Source organism: Lonchura striata, chromosome 3, assembly GCF_046129695.1.
Source record: "Lonchura striata isolate bLonStr1 chromosome 3, bLonStr1.mat, whole genome shotgun sequence".
Lineage (NCBI taxonomy): Eukaryota > Metazoa > Chordata > Aves > Passeriformes > Estrildidae > Lonchura > Lonchura striata.
In genome coordinates this window covers 113,702,544-113,723,250 of record NC_134605.1, presented here as the reverse complement: position 1 = coordinate 113,723,250, position 20,707 = coordinate 113,702,544, and the positions used below count along the sequence as shown (strand labels likewise).

General features: G+C 59.0%; 2 protein-coding genes across 2 annotated transcripts; both read right to left on the bottom strand.

The window, feature by feature from the left end:
- Window positions 1-10,585: 10,585 nt before the first annotated feature.
- Window positions 10,586-10,885, bottom strand: UCN (urocortin). The gene has a single exon (XM_077781824.1). The coding sequence runs from the start codon at window positions 10,883-10,885 to the stop codon at window positions 10,586-10,588; it is 300 nt and encodes a 99-aa protein (XP_077637950.1).
- A 2,699-nt stretch (window positions 10,886-13,584) lies between these two features.
- Window positions 13,585-20,705, bottom strand: MPV17 (mitochondrial inner membrane protein MPV17). Its single transcript, XM_031504469.2, has 7 exons — window positions 20,634-20,705; window positions 16,647-16,762; window positions 16,225-16,317; window positions 15,904-15,999; window positions 14,435-14,467; window positions 14,230-14,282; window positions 13,585-14,155 (listed from the first exon to the last, which is right to left on the bottom strand). The coding sequence occupies exons 2-7, from the start codon at window positions 16,752-16,754 to the stop codon at window positions 14,086-14,088; spliced, it is 453 nt and encodes a 150-aa protein (XP_031360329.2). The 5' UTR covers window positions 16,755-16,762; window positions 20,634-20,705; the 3' UTR covers window positions 13,585-14,085.
- Window positions 20,706-20,707: the final 2 nt, after the last annotated feature.

The following is a 20,707-nucleotide window of genomic DNA, read 5'->3' as shown; positions in this document are numbered from 1 at the left end:
CGCGCCGCCCGGGCCGGCTCCCGGTGCCCGCGCCGCCCGGGCCGGCTCCCGGTGCCCGCGCCGCCCGGGCCGGCTCCCGGTGCCCGCGCCGCCCGGCGAGCTCCTGCGGCCGCGCCGTGCCCACCCGGGGCACACGAGTGCTGAGCCCTGCGGACCCCCGGCCGCCGGCGGACCGGGGCTGGGCGCAAGGTCCCGGAGCACGGGCGGCAGGGGACAGCTCAGCTCTCTGTGTCCCCGAGCTGTCTCTCCAAGCAGCGGCTGCCGGCAGACCAAGCCCAGGGCCCAGCCCAGCTGCTCCTTCGCACTCCAGAACCGTGCCTGGAAGGGCTCGGGTGATCCCTGGGGAGTCCGAGGGGCTGTGGCTGCTCTGTGCCCACACCAGACACTCGTGGATGCAGCATTTTCCTTTCCCCCACACCCCTCAGGGATGTCCCCTCGTCACTGTCACCCTCCAGAGGTGACTGAGAGGGACCCCCAAGCACTCAGCAGGCCTGAGGAGGGTGCCATGGGTGCCTCCCCAGTTCTTGAGATGCCTCAGGAGAGCCCCATCCTTGTTCTCTTCTGTTTTGGGCAATTTCCAGATGCTCATCACGTGTCACTGCCCTCCCAAACCAGCCTCTGGGCAGCCTCCTGGGATTTGCTGATGCCTCTGCTTGTCCAGTTAAAGTGAACCCCCACCTGAGATTTCAGGAATGAAGTCTCCGTGCACTGAGCATGGATTCTGACAGGCAGCCTGCTCCAGCTGCTGTTCAAGGCTTCTCCAAGAACATAATTATTTCTCTTTATTCTTCTCCATAACTACGCTTCCAAAGGTCTTTTTCTCCATAAGGAGCATAATGTTATCATTCCTAAAGAATGTCTTTTCACTTTCCCCCACAAAGGCAGGTGGGTTTCCACCTGCTGTCGTCCTTAGCCAACTATATGTTCCATTTGTGGAATTGTGTCCATTTTATTGGTTTTGTGTTGGGTTTGTGTGGCAAGGTTTTGGTAGCAGGAAGATTACAGGGGCAACCTCTGTGAGAAGCTGACAGAAGCTTCCCCCATGTCCAAGAGAGCCAAAGCCAGCTGGCTCCAGGATGGACCTGCTGCTGGCCAAGGCAGAGCCCATCAGTGATGGCAGTACCCCTCAGGGATAATGCATTTCAGGAGGAAAAAAGAATTCTTGTGTAGAGGTAGTTGCAGCCAGAGAGGAATGGCGGAATGAGAGAGCAACAGTCCTGGAGACGATCAGGTCAGGGCAGGAGGAATGACAGGAGGTCATCCACGTGCTGGAGCAGGGGTTCCCCACAGCCCGTGGGTGCCCAGGGGCAGCAGAGATCCCCCCAGAGCCTGTGGAGCCCCATGGCAGCAGAGACACCCCTGCAGGCCCTGGGGGAGCCCACGCAGGGCAGCTGGGTGCCCAGAGGAGTCTGTGACCCCGTGGGAAGCCCGTGCAGGAGCAGGGTCTTGGCAGGGACCTCTGGAGCCCTGGGGAGAGGAGCCCATGCTGGAGCAGGTTTGCTGGCAGGACCTGTGGGGCCTCAGGCTGGAGCAGCTCCTGAGGAGGGGTGTCCTAGGGTGACGTTATGGTGTTTGTATCCCCGATCGTGTGTTCCGTGTATGTTTGATATTCTGTTCTGTGCTTTCAGAACTGACTCTGAAAGTGAAGGTTTGTTTTGCCTTGTTATCAGCTGGTTCACCTCCCACCATGGTCTGCTGTCTAGAAAAGGCTGGTGCTGGCTGGCTTGCTTTTGGCTTGCTTGCTTGCTTGCTTCTGCTTTTGCTTGCTTTGCTTGCTTCTGCTTTTGCCTTTGCTTCCTAGTTAGTTTGGCTAAGCAGTCCAATTCTTTCCCTGCACTGTTTCTTTTCCTTTCCTTTTCCTGAATACCATCCAACCTGCTCTGGACTGGGACCTGGAAACACCGAGGAACACCCAGAGCCTGCATTTTGTGATCTGCAGCAGCCATCCCCAGTGCCCAGAGCAATCCCCAGTGACCACTCCCAGGAAAGACTTTCTGGATTTGTCATCTCTTCAGAGTGGTGAAAGAGTTTTGTTGTCATCTGGTGTTGTTATTTTCTTTGGTGCTGGGGAGTGCTTTGTTTGTTAAATAAACAGGTTCTTTTCCACTTCTCTTAGAGAAATTTTTTCCCGAACCAGGTGGGTGGGGAGGGGCCGTGGGGGTCTGTTTTCTGGGGGCTCCTTCCAGAGGGTTTTCCCCAAATTTGCCCTAAACTAGGACAAGGGGACACACAGAGGAGCAGTTTGTGAGGAGCCACAGCCCTGGGAAGGCTCCTGCTGGAGCACTGCAGAGCGCTGTCTCCCTCCCACCGCGGGGCAGGGCAGGGACGCCTCTCCCGAAGAAGGAGCAGAGCAGAAAGCAGTGGTGACCTGGTGCCACCCCCAGTCCTTCCCTGCACCGCTGGGAGGGGACAGGTGGAGAATCGGGAATAAAGCAGAGCCTGGATGGATGGAGGGGTCAGGGGAAACAAAACCCAATATTTTTAGAATTTATTTGACTTCTTGTTACTCTTCTCTGATTTGATTGGTAATAAATTAAACTAATTTTCCCAAATCGAGTCTGCTTTGCCCATGACAGTAATCAGTGAGCTTTCTCTGTCCTTATCCTGAGCCATGAGCTTTTCTTATATTTTCTCTTCCCTGTCCAAATGAGGAGGGCGTGACGGAGCAGCTTTGGTGGGCACCCATCACACATGTAATGCCAATTACCTTCCTCTTGGCTTATGTTAAACTGCGTGGGAAATCCTTACAGGGTTTGGGACTTGAGGAGCAACATCAGATTTAAATCTACTATTAAAATTCCCCAGTTCAAAGGGTCCTTCACTGACTGTGGCACTGGGAAATCCATCGGTTTTACTGCTGGAGTTGGAATTTTCCCAATGGATTGGACAAGTAACAACATATTATATAGTGGACCCCACAAAGTAACAACATACTATATAAGTACTTCACTTGCAAAGTTAATTTGTGTAAACAGATTAAAAAATTAAAGAACATACTTCTGTGTGCAGTTGGAACTTCAGGTTTCCAGTTTGGTGGGAATTCCATGTGTCTTGCCCAGACTCAGGGATGCTTTTCACACATGCCATGGGTCCAGGAGCTGATTCCTGTGCTTTTCACTGCAGTGCATATCCCAAACGGTCCTGGGAAGCACCTTCCCACCTTTCTGGTGGAGTCTCATCCTTTCATGTTCAAACATGACCCACTTCTCCAGGCTGGAAAGATTGTCTGGGGTACCCAAGGGAAGGGTGGGGCCTGATTCAAACACCTGTGCATAGGGATAAAGGCAGTGAGAGAGAACTGCAATATTTCTTTGGCCCTGCCTGTGGCCTGGCACACTCCTGATCTCCGATGTATCTCCGATGTGGGTACAAGGTTTTGCCTTCCAGGATGGTGATTCCAAAGTGCCTCTTCCTGCTTTGACCCAGGGACTGACAAACTCCTGTAACAGCCAAAAACAATGCCCCACTCCAGCCTTTTGTTGTAACTTGGATATTTGCCTCTTTGTTGTCTGCTTCATCCTTTCTGCTTTCCCGCTGGACTATGGGATCCATGAGGTCTGTAGTTCCCAAATAGACTGTCAAAATTTGGGCACTGTCTGCACCATTTCTGCTACAAAGTAGGGTTCATAATCTGTAGAAATTAATTCTGGGACACCCAGTCTGGGTATTGTTTCTTTTAAGAAACCCTAATCACTTCTCTACTCTGATTGATGCAACAGGGGAAAGGCATGGTATCATGGAAAATTGGGAAATAAACTCTCTGACCAATTTGCTAGGTTGGAAAGTTAACATTTCTTTATTAGGAGCACTGGATGCATGGGAAATTCTCCCCAAAGCATGCATGCCCAGTAACCTAACAGACTAGGTTATATTCCTGAAACTAATACATATTCATCACATTTCCTGAACACAAGCATATATGCTAATAATTTCTGAGGCCTTATTTTGGTGTGGCTCCAGATCTTCTGATGAATCTTTTTTCCTTGAAAGTATTTAAAATATGTGGTTGGGTCATAACGTTATCATTATCTTCTCTTATCATTCTTTGTTCTGACAAAATCCTTGCTCTCAAAATTAATTGGCTAGTACATATTAATCATTAATACAAGTTAATAAGGAGGAATTAGGTGGCACAAGACTTAGTCACAGACAGCTGCCTTTCCTAACAGTTCTGGGTGTGGCCCGCCTGATTTGATGTGTATTGTTCTTTTAACAGGTTTAACACTTCTTAAGGACGCTTTTTATGATACCAGTTATTTTCACACTCAAAACTTGAGGCTTCAATGCCTCTGGCAGAGACTTTATTTCCCAGTGAGTTCCCCAGTGTTACTCCTCTCCCATCTTCCTCAAGGTGTTGGGGAATTATTACCTGTTTGCTGGATGCAATCCACCGTCCTTCAGGGCTGTTTTCAGGATCTAAATTTGCCACTTGCTCTTTGCCAGCCAGGCCCTTTCCAACACTGGCTGGGTTTCTCTGGGTGGATGAGCCTTACGTTGCGTTACTGCCGCCTTCTGAGGTGGCTGCACGCCCTCCGACCAAGTCTGTGTTACGTGTCCATGTTTCCTGGGGGATCCTTGGGGGTTCACAGCCCCCTCTCTCTTCCCAAAGGGCTCCATAGGCGCGGAGCACTCCAAGAGCAGACTTGGAGCCAGCCCCTCTATTTTCAGCACTTGGCGTGCGAGCTCCCCTGCTCTGTCCGTGCTGGGGCTCAGAGCTCTGCCTTCCCTCACGCGGAGCCAGCGCTGCGCTGCTGCTTTGCAGATCCCGTCTCTCACAAGGCTGCTCCCATGCACGGAGTTCGCAGCCAGCTCCTTCCAGACGAGGGCCTGTGGATCCTCTTGGCTGGGGCGCACCTCCAAAGGGTGGATTCTGCATCCCAAGCCCATCCTGCATTGTCCATGTTGTCTAATCTTTCTGCTTCGGGTTCAGGATTCTGTAGCAGATGGACTTGGGCCCCAAGGCCTTTTCTTCAGGAGTATGAACTGTTTGGCAGCACCAGCCAACCAGAAAAGTGGCTGATGAATACCAATGTATGTTTGCATTAATTACAGATGGGTGATTCTGTAAAATCCATTTGCCAATGTTTCTCAGGGGTTATTCCTTTCTTTGTACTTCCTCCCTGTATATTTTTCTTATTTTTGGTTGATTAACACAGCAAAGGATAATTTTTTAACTACTCTGTCTGCAAAATTTTGCATCTTGCATCCAAAAACTTTTTTGCTAGAAGCAGTGATGCATCTGCTCCTGCGTGTGTCTCTTGGTGCAGCCTTTTAAGTTGGATTTCCATTATCTCCAAGAGCTGCTTTCCAGGTGTTTTCCACCACCCTTGTTTATTTTTAGTACAGTTAAGCTGTTCCCCTCATTGTTTCTCTCCTTTGGTATAATTTGGTGGAGATTAATCTACACAAATTTCTGAAATCAAAGCTCCTTCACAGTTTGATTTCCTCAATGCAGCTTCTTCCACTGCTGGATCTGCTGTTCTATTTCCCTTTACAATATTTGGATTCTTTTTCTGAAGGGCTTTGCATTGCATTATTGTGATGTTCTTTGGCTGAAGAACTGCTTTCTGTATCTTTGGAATTTCAGTTACATATTTTTCTGAGCTCTCCTGTGAGGTCAGAACACCTTGCTGTTCCTGAACTGTTCCATGATCATGGTCTGTGCCTAAGGCACGTTTTGAGTCGGTGTAAGTATTTATTTCCTCTCCTCAGCTCCATGCCAGGGCCCAAGTGAGAGCTCCCAGTTTGGTTTTCTGGAGGCAGTGGATTGTTTTCCAATGCCTTCACGGCAGTGACCGCAGCGTGCCCAGATGTCCGATCTCCATCTGCCACGTCACCACTTCTGTCAGTGAAGACCTGCACAAGCATAGCAAATCCCTCCCCAGCAATGCCAGAGGACACTGGCATGCAGAGAAAGTGATGGGGCCATTTTGTGCTCCCAGTCGTGAATTCCCTGGGATGTGAAGTGCTCTGAGGGATTACCTGCTCCTGAGGAATTTCCTCCCTGTTTTCACTTAAAGGTTCTTCACAGTAACTACAGAATGAACTGCTCCATTACCCACTAGAAAACCTATTGCTCCATTCCCAAGTTTAACTGGAATCAAAGGACTGGCCAGGGAAATCGGGGATGCCTCTGCTCCCTTTCAGTCCAGCCTGATTTCTGTGTCTTCTGATTTTTCCTTCTGTCTGTTTGTAAGTCAGGGATGCTCCTTTTCCCAGTGCCCTTCTTGGGCACCCTGATAGTTTTGGAAGGGTGTTAATCCCCACCCTCAGCCCCAGCCTCACCCCTGAAATTACCTGCCCCTGAGAATGGGCTCAGTAATTTCTCTTGGCTCTTCTCCTTCTCTTCTCCCTTTTCTCTATCCTCACAGGCACCGCTTGGGAAATAACCATCCCCTCCACTTCTCTGTTCTGGAGTTTCTTTCTAATACCTGGTGCCAACTGCCCAACAAAAAGCGTGCTAAACAGCATCCTGCTTCCTTCCCTTGCTGGATCTGAATCCATCCGTTTGGGAGCCACTTCACAGTCTTCCATCCAAGGCCAATGGAGACTCCTTTTCTCCCTCTTCCCTTCATACAGCTTGGCAAGGCATTTCAGTTCCTTCACTTCCTCTTACAATCCCCCAAAAATAAATTCCTAATATAATTCTAGCAAATCTCACCAGCACTCTGATTGAGATCCCACTTTGGGTCATTCTTAGGATGAAATTTGTGAGGATTTGGGATGCCATGAACCTTTTGATCTAATCCCATTTTTCTAACTCCTTCTTCTCAAGCCTTTTCTAAACTGCTCTCCATTCCTCACGGGGAAACAAATATTCCAGGAGAACCTGGATGTCCTCCTGGTTTGGATCATGAACTGACATCATGGTTTTAATCACACTACCCATTCTATCAGGATTTCTGTGATAGGACCCTGCTCGCTGCTTCTGATTCAGCAAGTCTGAAGTGTGACCATCACCTGCACATCCAGCACCTCTCCCTCATGTCCATCTGCTGCCCTAAATGTGCTTGCAGTACCAAGTTACCTTTCTCCCTGATCCTACTGGAAACAGGGGACATGTCAAAACCTCAGATTCACGGCCAGATCCACTGCCCACCTCCAGCTTTCATCCTTGTGTTGGAGAAGCTGCCAATAGTTGGACTTCAGGTTTGGTCTCTTTTATCTTCTTGACACATATGACAAGTATCTTTCTCCTTATCCTCTTTTCTTCATTTCCCAAAAGTCCATTTTGATACTTTTAAATCTACTAAACCACATTTTTTCTTACTTTGATAATAATTTCTTAAAGTGAAAACCAGATCTACATTAGGGACTTCATCCCATTCATTTTGCCTCCTACAAAGTAAGATTAACTGTAAAATTGTATTATATTTTAAAGACTTGTTGCTTTCCAGGCTTTTTTCTCTATCATCTAATTCAGAGCAAGGCAACCATTGATTACAGTATCTTTTCAATATATCTTGAGTCATAGGGTCACCCTAACTCTCCAGGATGCATCCTAGAGGAGAGCAAAGTGGAATTTCTACAGAAGCGGAGGAACCCGTTTCAGTTGTGGAATTCCCAGTGTTTCAAACACTATCCCAATGCACACATCCAAACCCCAGCTCTGCATGTGAAAACGTGTGTGCAAACATCAAAAGTCCAAGACATGCATCACCAAATTGTAGAAACAAAATCTTTTTTTCCTTCAGCTTATGCAGAGTCCAAACCAAAATCCTGTTTCTTGGCAATTTCCAACCACCCCCTTCACCAAAGAAATACCTCTAGAAGGTGTTGTGCCATTGGGTCACTGACTGTCCAAAGTGCCAGATCGTGAGGTCGGTGTGTGCTGGCTCATCCTGCCAAGCTCCTTTGCCTCGAGTGGCTGCTCAGTGGGACAGGGCACTCTGTCTGTCCTGTCTGGGCCATCAAAAACAGCTGTGGGCTTCCTGGTGTGCACTGACAACCCACAAATCAAAGCAAGGGAATTCTGGTTTTATTCCCGTTAGTGTAGAGCCAGGGGCTCTGGGTGTCCCCAAGGCTGCTCCCTGAACATCAGAGCTTTACACTTTTATACATTTAAGCAAAGAACCAGCATTCATTGGTTACCAAATACAGAACTCTGTTATTACTTAGGACTCCAACTCCTCCTTGCTGGGTGTATCTCCCTCCCCATGCTGATCACTGCACAGGTGCAGCTCTTTCCTCCATCTGAGTTGGGGTCTGTTCTGAGTGGGTGATCAATGAGTCTGTGATTTCCTGTTGCCAGAATTACCTTTTCCTCTGGTCCTGCTCAGTCCTGCTGACCACACTCCTGGTGCCTCTCGTCCAGACAGCCCATTGCTCTCAGGATGCTCTTCCCTTGTCCTTAGAAGAGAAGAGTAGCTGAGCCTACGAGGTTCGTTATGTAATTGCTAATCACAAGTGTCCTACTACAGCTACTGAGGGACATGAGGGACAACAAAATTCTCAGTGGTGACACTGGGCAAGGGAGGCAGCAGTGACATCCCTTCCCAGTGGATCCAGGTGGAGAACAGCCCATGGCTGGGGAGGATGAAGGGAGAGGGGAGCCCTCCCCTCCATGAAGTGTGAAGAGCTGTGGATGCAGCATCCTGGCCAGGCTGGGGCTTCCTGGAGCAAGAAGGATGTGACATCTGGAGTCCAGGAAAGGGTCAAAGCAATGCCAAAGGGACTGGAGCATCTGCTGCACGAGGAGGAACTGGAATGTTTTGGGATACCTACGTGTATACTTGCCTAGTGGGAGGGAAGGAGGAGGGAGCAGGCTCTTCCCAGTGCAGCCCAGTCACAGGACCAGCAACCACAGGCACAAACTGGCCTCCAAAAGTTTGGGGTTTTTTTGCAGCGAGGCTGATCACAGAGGGTGCCCAGAATAGGCTGCCCAGAGGGGTTGTGGTCCCTCCAGCTGGGAAGGCACCCACGGCTGCGTGAGGGGCAGGAGGTCCCTAGGTCCCCACTAGCCCCAGCTCTGTTTGTCAGGGTGTCCAAGTCAGTGTCCAACCTGGTATAAATATCTCCTAGGAGGGATCGTCCCACTACAATCCTTCTTGCCGCAAGGCCTTCCAGCTCCAGGGTACTGATGCTCTGGTGGAATTTCCCCATTCAAGTCCCAGTGGCCACAGCATGAGCAGCTGGAGCAGGGCCTGGAGTGGGGAATCTCCAGCCTTGAGCTCATTCCCAAAGGCTGTGCTCCCCAACTCTTTTGCCCCTTGGTACAGCTCCCTACCAGAGCCACGGGGTCACTGCAAGAGCTCCTGTGAACTCGGGGGGCTTCACACTCTGCTGGTGTTATGAAGCCCTGCACCCCTGCCTGTCTTGAGCACTGACTCCCCTGCTGTCACATCTGCGCAGTCCTTCCAGGCACTCCATTAGAAACAGGGCTCCAGCTCTGCCATGCTGCCCTTCCAGCAGCTGTTGGGATGCTATCAAAGAATTTCTGGCTGGTTTAGGTGGGAAGAGACATCCAGTCACATCCACAGCCACCAGCAGGATCACTTTCCACAGAGCAAGTGGTGAGGACCAGGGCCAGCCACAAGGAGGCTGAACCTCCCCCAACTGCCTCAGAAGGCTTCATCCCTGTCCTCTGATTGAGGGCCAAGGAACACAGCCCACCACAGTGCCCCCCTCCCACCCACCACTCCAGCCCTGACCCACTCAGCAGCACTGAGTGTCCCGTGGAGGTTTCCTCCCACTCCTGGAGCTCCCACATCGTGGCCATATCCCCCCAAAGGGTCTGTGTCTGTCCCTCCCGCAGCTCCCAGCCTCGCCCACCATCCTGGGGCAGGATTGCTTCTCTGCTCATGTCCCCACCTGTGGACACGTGTGTGCAGACGCCTGTGACTGGCTCACTGGTGGTGGGGACCCATCGTTCCCATCCCTCTGTCCCATTTGCTTCCTACTGCTCCCACTCCTGGGGAGCTGTGAGCATCGCCTCCCCCCGAAGCACATGGTGTGTCCCCCCTGACCCAGAACACCCACGGCCTTGTTCCAGAGCTGGGGGGTTCGTGCTGCTGGCCCAGCTGCTCCTACCCAGCCCTGACCCAGCTCATGCTGTCTCCCACTTCTGAGCCCTTAGTCCCTTTCCAGTGAGCCCTTTCCCTATTCCCAGTGAGTCTGTTTGTCCCTTCCTGGTAAACCCATTCCACCACTCCCAATGAGTTGTTTCCCCATCCCTGGTGAGCCCCCTCTTCATTCCTCATAAACCCATTCCCCATTCCTGATGAGCCCATTACCTTGCTCCCACTGAGCCTCTTTCCCTGTTCCCACTGAGCCTCTTTCCCCATTCCCCATTTCCAGTGAGCACATTCCCAGTTTGCCCAGTCCCTGGTCCTGCACAGCCCCAGCTGCCCCCACCCCTCACTCGCTCACGCCTCGGGTTTCCACCACGTTTTATTACAAAATCGGTGCGGACCGGTGCCGGGCCGGTTCCGCTCCCGCTCGCCGCAGCGCTGGGGCTGAGGCGGGCTCAGCCCGTGCCGGTGTTGGTGCCGAGCGCCGCACAGTGCAGGGGCCAGGGTGGCTGGAGGCCGGTGCAGCCCGGGGTCATGGGGGGTTCGGGGTGTCCGGGGATGCCGGGGTCTGGGGTTCAGCGCCCCACGGCGTCGAGGATGCGGCGATTGGAATCGGCGCGGGCGCGCTGGCTCTGGGCGCGGGCGAGCAGCAAGAGGTGCCGCAGGAGGTGGAACGTGAGGTCGATGGAGAGCGGCGGCTCGTCCCGCCGCCCTCGCCACGGCCCCGGGGGCGGCGGCGCCAGCGGCGGCCAGAGCGGCTGGTCCTGAGCCCCGGTCCCGGCCGCCGGGATGGAGCCGTCGGTGGTGGCGGGGCGGGCGGCGGCGGGCGGCGGGCGGGCGAGCAGCAGCAGGAGGGTGAGCAGTGCCCGCCGCATCCTCGCTCCTTCTGCACCTACGGGGCAGGGGCTTAGCGCCGCAGCAGAGACTGGGGCGGCGGCGGAGGCCCGACGGGAACCGCGGCCCCGGCGGCGCGGGGACGGTCCCGGGCGCGGAGCCCCCTCCCGCCCCGTTCCGCCCCCTCTGCGCGCCCCGGCCCCGGTGCCGTCCCTGCCCGGTCCCCAAGCCCCGTCCCGTACCCGGTGCGCTGTGCCCGTGCCCTGTTCCTGCCGGTGCTGGCGGCGCGGCGAGCGATCCGTCCCGCGGGAGCTGAGCCGGCGGCGCGGCCGGGGGTTATATCGGCCCGGGAGCCCGGGCTGACGTCAGCGCCGGGCACGCACCGGGCGGCGGGGGCGGGGGAGAGGGGGCACCGGAGCGGCGGGGAGCGGGCACCCGGCGGCGGGACGGGCTTGAGGGACGGAGGGGCGGAGAGGCAGAGCCCGCTCTCGCCGGTTTCGGGAGCCACCTCTCCGATTCTTTTCTGACGCCCACCAGAGAGGCACGGCGGGGCCGGGGCCGGTGAGAGCAGGTGCCTTGGGCCGTGCTAACCCTCGCTTCCCCTGTCCCCCGGTTTCCCGGTCGCCCCGTTCCCTCTCCCGGCTCTGCCGCATCTCCGGCCTCATTCTCCGCCGCTGTCCGCGGTGCTGAACGGCCGGGACGCGCTGGGGCACCGGGGCCGGTGGGCTGTACAGGTGAGCTCCCGGTGAGCCCTCAGTGAGCTGTACGGGGCTAGCCGCGGCTTCTCGGCGTGGAGCCCTTGCGTTCCCGGGCGGAACGGCCGCGTCGAGCAGCGGCGTCCAAGCAGCGATCGGGGCGGGAGGGACTCCTGGGCGGAGGTGGGGATACCCCAAGCACCGGCAGCTCCGGGACGGGGCGGTCACGGGTGGGACCCCCAGCCTGGCCGTGGCTCAGCGTCCCGGGCGGAGCGGGCGGTGCCGAGGTCGAACCGCGGGGCCGAGGCCGCAGACGCCCCGAGCGCAGCGGCGGCATCGGCCAAGTCCTGTGAGTCATAGAATGAAGGCACCGGAGCTGGCAGCGCCGTGCTGGATTCAGGGTGTTCCGTCGGGGCACCGGCACCGCTGCCAAATGGTGAGGTGGCTGCTGGGGCTCCACACTACTGCCGGCATCCCCCCGAGCGCTCCCCACCGCTGCCGGCAGCCCCCGAGCGTCCTGCGGCTGCCGGCCGAGCGTAGCCGAGCTGACACCCAGCGCCGACGCTGCTACAGGGGCAGAGCAGCGGGGCAGTGCCGGTGCGGGGCACAGCCGGGCACAGGGGCTCAGCCCGGCCCCTCGCACGGTGTGTCCCACCCCGGGTGGCACAGGGGCGGCGGGGCACGGCCCTGCCCGCAGCGAGCAGCACACGGTGTCGTGCCCCCATGACGTGATCCGGCATGAAGGCTGGCACCGGGCACCGCCTCCTGCAGCGGCAGGGCAGAGCCCTCAGCAGGGGCTGGGCTCAGCCCCCCGAGCCCTGGCAGCCCCATGCTGGGGCGGCTGCTCCTGGGGACAAGTGGCTCATTCCACGTGGCTCTTGCCATGCTCGCAGCTCTCATTGCTGACAGAGAGAGCCTCCAGCACCCCCAGAGGGAGCTGCAAGAGGCTCAACACCTCAGAGCTGCAAATTCCTGCCACCCACAGCACCCACCCCACTGGCTGTAGAGGACTTGAGCCCCACACAGAACCCCCCAAGTACTGGTGCCATCCGTGCATGGCCCCATCACCTGGCCCCAGCCCTGTGCTGCCCCATTGAGCACTGCTGGGGGAAAGGGGGCTGCAGCTGCAGCCCCTCCAGTCCCCTGCCTCACCCCTCAGCACTGTGCAGGATTTGCCTCCTCTGTATTCCAGGTTGTATCCACCCGGCCGGAGCAGCCCCAAAGCTGGGGCCAGCACAGAACCAGACCATGGGGAGGATGAGGGTGGAGGACAGACGGTAGCACCCTCCATGAAGGCCATGCTGGCAGGGCCCCGCTGGCTCTGTCCAGCTGTGTGGGGCTGCAGGAGCACAGGTGAGGGGGCCAGGGCCCAGGGCTCCACAGAAATGGGAGGAACCCCCACGGTGCCACCAGCTCCACTTGGAGCCCCTGGTTGGGATGTGCTGGGCAGGAACACTGTGGGAGCTGGACGCTGTGAGTGTGCGACACTGTGTGCTCGCTGCCACTGCAGGATGAGCGTGGACACACATCCCCAGGGGCAGCAGCACAGGCAGTGGCAGCTCCACGGGGCTTCTCTCTGGCATGACAGGCAGGCTTGTCTCAGACATGGCACAGGTGGATTGTGGCCCTGGCCCAAATCCAGCTCCAGCCCTACCCCCAACCCTTTCTGGACCCTCCCCAGATGCACAGCCTTGTACCAAGCAAGCCCTGACCCTGGGGGGACTCTGCACCCAGCATCAGGACTTCGGCTCCATCGACCTCATTCCAATGCTCTGCAGCTGCGGAAGGACCATCACAGCCCATGGAACAGCTTCAGTAGCACCTGATGAACCCCTAAACCACCACCCACCCTCTGTCAGAGTCCCCTCCCCTCTCTATCCGGTGGGGCAGACCACCCCAGCCCGCAACCCCTAGCCCCATGCTCAGTGCCTTGACATGAGGTAGAGTGGACCTGTTGATCCTTAACAGGACAGTTGCCCTGGAACAGCACTTTCAGGGCCTGGGGGCATGCTGGCCACAAGCCCCAGGGCCCCAGGAATCAAAAGTGAAGACAACTGTTTATTGATGCTTTGACTGTCCACAGCAGAGCCACAGCAAACCCTGTTTTCAGGGGAAGCATCCCCAGCCTGCAGTGAGCCCAGTTCTGCGCCCACAGCACAGCCAGCCCAGGCCAGCCCTGCTCCATTTCCACTCCTCTTTTCCCTCGGGATGTGCTGTGGGGAAGGTCAGAGTGACACTCAGGACAGGAGCACCCCGTGTGCAGGGCTTGGAAATGGCTGAGCACAGAGAGAGAAGTGCACCGTGGGCAGAGTCGCTGCACAGCATGGCTGGAGCAGATCCAGGCCTGTCCTGGCACCATCTTCTCCTTGGGGCAGGAGGCCGTGGCCATAGGGGATGGTGTTCCCCTGAGAAAAGCGCAGGATGGCTGCTGCAGGACCCCGTGTATCCCAGCCTGCCCACGGCCATGCGTGCCCATGGCCAGGGCTCCGAGTTGTGCTGGTCTGGAGCGCACAGGCCGGGCACAGGCACAGGACACGGATTGTGCCTCACATCCGATTCGCTTTCCAGGACAGGTAGCAGTTCCAGACGATGGCAACACATTGGACAACAGCCAGCCTGGGGACAGAGGAACAGGGTCTGCAGCTGCCGGCTCAGGGGGCACGGACTGGGCACCAGGGCCGCAACACTACCTGTGCTGCAGAGGCACGAAGTAGAAGTTCGCAATTTGCACGGGTGGCCAGATCTGGGCAGAGAAGAGGAGGAGCGGTGAGGAGCCCTGCCAGGGTCCCTGTCCCACACCCACCCCTGCCTGGCACTCAGGGTGTCCCACAGAGCCCACGGCAGCCCCATGGAGGAAACGGACAGGGACAGGGACACAGATGTGCGAGCACTCACACAGTAATTGGTCATCAGGGCATCCATGTAGTCCTGGAAGAAAAAGGAGCTGTGAGCACTCAGGGCCCCCATCCTTGCCGCTGGTGCCCTAACTCCACACTGGAGTCCTCCACACTGCTGGGCACGGAGCCCCTGCAGCCCTGCCCATGCCTTCCCAGAGCCATGAGGGTGGCAGGGAGAGGGTGACCAGAACCATCCCCACTGAGAGCCCTTCGTGCCATAGCCAGGGCACATGGGCCCATGGCTTGGCCCCCCAGTGTGGGCTGTGAGCCCCTTTCCAGCTCAGTGCTCCCCCAGACCCCTCCTGGGCACCACATGGCAGAAACGGAGAGGGGCACTGAGCTGGGGCAGCTGCTCCAGGAGTCCAAGGTGCCGCCTTGTCCTCGTGCCACAGCCACGGCCGTGTCGCATCCCTGTCCCGTGGCAGCAGGACAAGTCCCTCCTGCAGCTTGGCCGTGACTCAGCCAGGAGGCCGGGCTCCTCCTGGCGCTGGCCAGCAGCCCAGGACGGGGTGAGCGGGCGCGGGGTGATGGATGCTCTGCTGACGCTTCCTCTGCGTGGGGAGAGGCGGATGCGCCCCAAGCCAGGGGTGAAGGTGCTGCCAGCACTGCTGCCCATCCCCAGCCCATCAGCCCCTTCCAGGCCAGGGCTCCCAGGAGCCACAGCTCACACGAATCACCAACCACGGCAGGATTCCCTGGGGAAGGCAAGGCAGATCCATGGCACGAGCTGGTCAGGATGCAGCAGGGGAAGATGGATGGGAGCACTCAGAGTGCTGCCTGTGCCCACGATCTGTTCACGCGTGCCCTTAGGGTGCCTTGGAGCACCCCATGCCCAGCTGTAGCTTGCATAGAGCCTGACAAAAGCAGAGGTGATGTGATCCCGCCCTGGGATCTCCTTCCTGCGCTCTGGGGCGGGATGAGGGGCACATGCTGGCAGCCCAGTGTGTAACAGGCTGGTGACTGGGTGCCCCCACACAGAGGAATGAACACTGGTGGTGGCACCTGGGCAGAGCTCCAGCCAGGCTGGGGCCGTGCTCAGGCAGCAGCAGTGAGAGAGGCTGGCGCTGCCGCTCCTGGCAGCCACGCGACCACCCCAGCACTCCTCATCCTGTGGCAGGTGGGCACCCACTCCCCAGTGACTCACACTGGACACGCTGACTCAGTGTTCACACCGGTGTCCAGCAATTACTGTTAATGGGAGTCATCTTGGTAATTGCTCCGGAGGCCCAGCCAGGAGCTGGGCTGGACAGCACGCTCGTGGCACCCATGACTGGCCCAGGTGGGACCCCAGGACTCGCCCACAGGACACCCATGCCAGAGGAACTGGCCCTGGCACCAGTATATGGACTGGCAGCACTGGGCACCCAACACGCCCAGGGCCGTGGGACACAAGTGGGAGCAGCCGTCAGGGCCAGCACACAGGAGGAGCTGCCAGGGCCCCAGGGTGCCCAGGGCAGCAGCACATACCTGCTGGATCTTGGACCAGTTCTCCTGCACCGACAGCCCGTTCGTGGCCCCTGTGACAGCCAGGAAGCAGCCAAGGAAGCACGGAGCGAAACCCCCCTGCGAGAGAGGAGCCCCGGCCGATGCTGAGGAGCTCATGGTGCTTGGAGCCAGGCTGGCCATGGGCAGCCTCTGCCAAAATGACCACCTCAGCCCTCCACGGCAGCGAGGCTGGGCCCAGCTCAGGCACTGGGCTCTCAGAGCAGGCTGGAAACTTGCCACAGGGACTATCCTGTGTCCCCACTGCCCCACAGTCCCACACATCCTCACCCATGTCACACCAACCTGGTCCAGGATCACCTTCTTCACAGCCACAACTTTTGTATTCCCAGGGATGAGCCAATCCAGAATCCTGTACCAGCTGCCCACAACAGGGCCCTGCAGGAGCCAGGGGGTGAGGAGCATTATCTGCCCTCACTGGTCACAGCGGTCAGGGCTGAGGGCCTCCAGGGCAGGTTACCTGGCCCTGCTCCAGCTCTGGACCACAAAGACAAGCTCATTCTATGCTGCTCCTGCTCCATAGAACTGGCCTTGCCATGGCCGCTGGAGGTGGCATCAGGGTGGCCCAACTCACAGTCCACCACCACAGTCCCACCCTGCTGTAGGAGCCATCCCATCCCATCCCATCCCATCCCATCCCATCCCATCCCATCCCATCCCATCCCATCCCATCCCATCCCATCCCATCCCATCCCATCCCCACTCACCACAAAGCAGAAGCCAATGCCCATCATTTTCAGGGTGCGGAGGCAGTGGTGCCCATGCAGCCCCCGCTGCTCCACCAGCTGCTGTGCAATCACATCTCCAGCTCCCATGAGGGCCCCTGCAACCAGCACAGCCCATTTAGGCAGGCCAGACCCCCGTGTGACTTGCCCCCAGCTGGGCCCCCTGCCCCAGGATGCCTGAGCCTGTTCCAGCCCTGTCCTAGCTGCAGCTCCCCAGCCTGCACCAAAGCCCATGGCACAGGTGTCCCGCTCTGCCAAGTGCCTCAGGGCTCTCACCGCAGCATCTCTGGTCAAAACGGTCCAAGCTGCACCTCCTCCCAGTGACCCAGACACGGGGCAGACCCATCACCCAGGCTCCACGGCGCTCTCAGAGCAGAGCAGAGCCCGCCCAGCTGCTGCCCATGATCTCCACCGCAGCCTTTCCCACAGCACCCCCAAATCTCTCCCTGGACACCGGGCAGGTTCTGCCGGCTGTGATCCCCTCCCTGGAGACCAGCTCTCTGTCTGCATCCCCCACTAGCCGGGATGGGCAGAACGTGCTCCCCGCTGCCCCAGCCCTTGCCACAGCTGGCTGCTGGCACAGCTCCTGGCCCTGTTTCTAGATCAGTGTCCCTGGTGGGGTGCTGCCCGGCTGGGTCTCTGGCAGCTCCTGCTCTATCCTACACCCCTGACCCCTTCGACGCAACTCAGCTGGCCCAGTGCTGCCCCTCCAGCTGCTCCCCCGGCCCTGGCGGCTCCTGCTCCCTCTCCCCACTCCCCCGAGACAGTTCTCTGGCAGGTCTCCACCCCGCTGCCGCTCCGCTCCGTCCTCGGAAGCCCTGAGCCCAGCAAACCCTCAGCCTGACGGGCGCCAGCCCCAGTAGCCCCTGTCCCGACCACCCCAGCCACGACCAGCTCGGTACCAGCCCTGCCCCAGGGACTTAGTCAGTGGTTCCCCATGGACAAGGGCGCAGCTCCCTGTCCCCACACCATGGCATGAGGTTCCTAAAGCTCACCGGCAGGGCCGGCCCAGGCTCTGCAGCCCCACAGAGCTGCTGCTTCACAGGCTCCATCTCCCACCCCAGACCAGCCCCAGGATCTGAGGTCTGTCCCCCACACCCCCCGTGATGGCAGAGCAGCCCCACCAGCTCACGGGCCACAACAGCACCGGGCAGGGAGTGGAGGCAGGAGCTGGACTCCAGCACAGCACCGCCTGAGCACTTGCGGGGCAGAACTCCCAGGAGCTGCACTCCTGGGAGCTCCACTCCCGGGATCTGCATTCCCAGCAGCTGCACTCCCCGGAGCAGCAGTCCCAGCAGCTCCACTCCCTGCAGCTGCACTCCTGTGTTGCAGAGCTGCAATTCTCAGAGCTGCACTCCCAGAGCTGGGTGCAGGGGCACGGTACTCATGGAGAAGACAGCAGGCACTGCTGTTACTCATCCAGTGCTGAAGGCTCTGGGTACAGTGCCCAGAAGTGATGAGGCTGTGCTGGGAGGGACAGACCTGTCTGTGCATCCCTTCCTGGGCTTGGGGATGCAGCCAGATCCAGCCCCCTGCAACCCTCTGGCAAGTGCCTGCCCAGAGTGCCACCAGCACAGCCCAGCCATAGCTCCTGTAGGGGGTTGGAGCTTTCATCCCAGCCAAACCTGGTGGCCTAGCCAACACCCTGGTTGATGTTGTGACCAGAGGATTCTGAATGGGACCCAAACCTAAGCAGGGCACCATCGCCATGGCCATGGCATTGCCAGGGCAGGAGCAGGGGACTCTCTCCACAGGCAGAGAGGGACAGGAGGGTCACGGCTGCAGGCACGTGCTACTGCCCACTGTGTCCAGGCCCTGCTGGCAGCCTGGCCCAGGGCCCAGGATGCAGGAGGCAAAGCTCTGCCTGACCCCAGAACCCTCAGACTGCAGCTCGGCCAACAAGTGTGGTTGGGCACAGTGGGCACTGCCAGCTGCCAGCAGCTCCCTGGCCTGGCCCCAGCTGGCAGCACTGGGGTCTCTGGAAGCAGCAAGAGAAGGCAGGGCTGGAGGCTGGGATGGACCTGGCACAGGGCACAGGACCCGGGAAGATGCACGGACCACTGCAGGGGCAGTAGTTGAGGGGCTGAGCTCAGCTACGATGGGGATCACTTGTGGAAACTCCGAGGAGAGCAGGAGCGTTCACACCACCCTGGCTGGAGCTGCGGCAGGAGAGCCCAGCCCAGGGGCAGAAACTTCTGGGCTGGTGGAACCATATCCAGCAGCAGCCCAGCACCCACAGAGGGCCGTGCCTGCCACGGCTCAGCCCTGCAGCCCTGCAGGCTGACGGAGCCCTGGGGCAGGGGCTGTGCCACAGCTCCTGAAGCAGCAACAGGCAGAGCAGAGCCGAGGAGCCAGCCCAGGGCACAGCGGGCAGGGGAGGTGAGGGCAGGGCCAGTCCTGGGGAGCCCTCCCAGCTCCACACTGGGCTCCTGCCAAGCACAGGGGGATGTGCTGCCAGCAATAGACTCCATGACATCCGATAAAAATAACAGCAGGAACAGCTAAGCAGCCTGGCAGGGCCCCAGCGGCCAGGCAGGGGGGCACCGTGCCACCCCCCTGCGGCCATCAGGGCTGAGGGCCAGTGACTGCACAGTGAGGGGAGCCCCCAGCTCAGCAGGGCACCCCCAGACCCTGGGATTGTGCTTTCCCAGCATCCTGGGCTGGTGGGAGCAGGAGGACAGGGCAGCAATGGCAGGGCAGGGAGAATCAGGGAGGGGGCAAAGTGGGGGTGACAGGTAGGCTGCAAGGAGGACGCAGGGACCCCCCAGCTCCCACCCATCAGCGCAGCACAGCCACCACACAGCCCCGAGAACACAGGGAACCAGCAGGACACGCTCTCCCACCACCCAGAGTCAGCCCCAGGGGGGCTGGGGGGAGGGAGCAGAGGAGGGAGGAGATCTGCCTGGTGCCCCAGGGCTACAGATCCTCGGAGCAGAGGCATGAGCCACACCGGGGCAGATTCATGGCACCTCACAGCTCTGCAAGCAGCAGCAGCGTTAGGGAGATTGAATCCCCTTGCAGAGCCCTGGGAGCCTCTCCTCAGGCAGCACCTCTGTGCCTTCACCCCTGAGTGCTGGCAAACATGGAAGAGCTGAGGCCCTGTGAATTCCCGGTGCTGCAGCTCAGTATCCATCCCCTCCAGGTGAGGGGGACCCCGGGACAGCATCCCCCCAGCTCTGTGCGTGAGGGCTGCACCCCCTGACTGTCCCCACAAGCTCTCTGGCTCCATCCAGCACAGACCGACAGAGACGTCCTGAGCCGGGAGCGTGGCAGGGCTCTGCCCCCGGTGTGATGCACGGGGGTCCCTGCCGATCCCCCTAGGACAGACCCCTGAGGCACTGGAGAGCCCCTGCCCTGTCTCCGGCGCGGTGATGGTGCCCACAGGGCAGGTGAGGGGCTGGGGGCTGTGCGCGGGCGGAGGGGCTTGTGCAGGGGGAGTTTGTGTGCTGGGGAGCGTGGCCTTGGGCCGGCAGGGGCAGGGCAGGGACAGTTCCGTGTGCCAGGGCCGGGGAGGGTGGCCAGGGGCCGGCAGGGGCAGGGCAGGGGCAGTCGGTGTGCCGGGGCCGGGGAGGGTGGCCAGGGGCCGACAGGGGCAGGGCAGGGGCAGTCGGTGTGCCGGGGCCGGGGAGGGTGGCCAGGGGCCGACGGGGCAGTCGGTGTGCCGGGTCCGTGGCCGTGTGCCGGCAGGGGCAGGGCAGGGGCAGTTCCGTGTGCCGGGGCCGGGGAGGGTGGCCAGGGGCCGACGGGGCAGTCGGTGTGCCGGGTCCGTGGCCGTGTGCCGGCAGGGATAGGGCAGGGGCAGTCGGTGTGCCGGGTCCGTGGCCGTGTGCCGGCAGGGATAGGGCAGGGGCAGTCGGTGTGCCGGGTCCGTGGCCTTGGCCCGGCAGGGGCAGGGGCAGGGCAGGGCAGGGCAGGGCGGGGTGTGCGCTCCGTGCCGGGCTCTCGGGGCGCGGCCGCCCCGTCCCTTACCGGCTGTGAGCGCCTGCACCGCCCCGGGCCGCCGCGCCAGCAGCCGCCCGCAGCCCCGCCGCAGCGCCGCCATG

Coding starts and splice junctions, on each gene's coding strand:
- MPV17 (XM_031504469.2), bottom strand. CDS start 16,754: ATGGGAGCTGGAGATGTGATTGCACAGCAGCTGGTGGAGCAGCGGGGG. Junction 16,318..16,646: donor GCATTGGCTTCTGCTTTGTG/GTGAGTGGGGAT, acceptor TGGCTCCTGCAG/GGCCCTGTTGTGGGCAGCTG. Junction 16,000..16,224: donor AGAAGGTGATCCTGGACCAG/GTTGGTGTGACA, acceptor CCTCTCTCGCAG/GGGGGTTTCGCTCCGTGCTT.
- UCN (XM_077781824.1), bottom strand. CDS start 10,885: ATGCGGCGGGCACTGCTCACCCTCCTGCTGCTGCTCGCCCGCCCGCCG.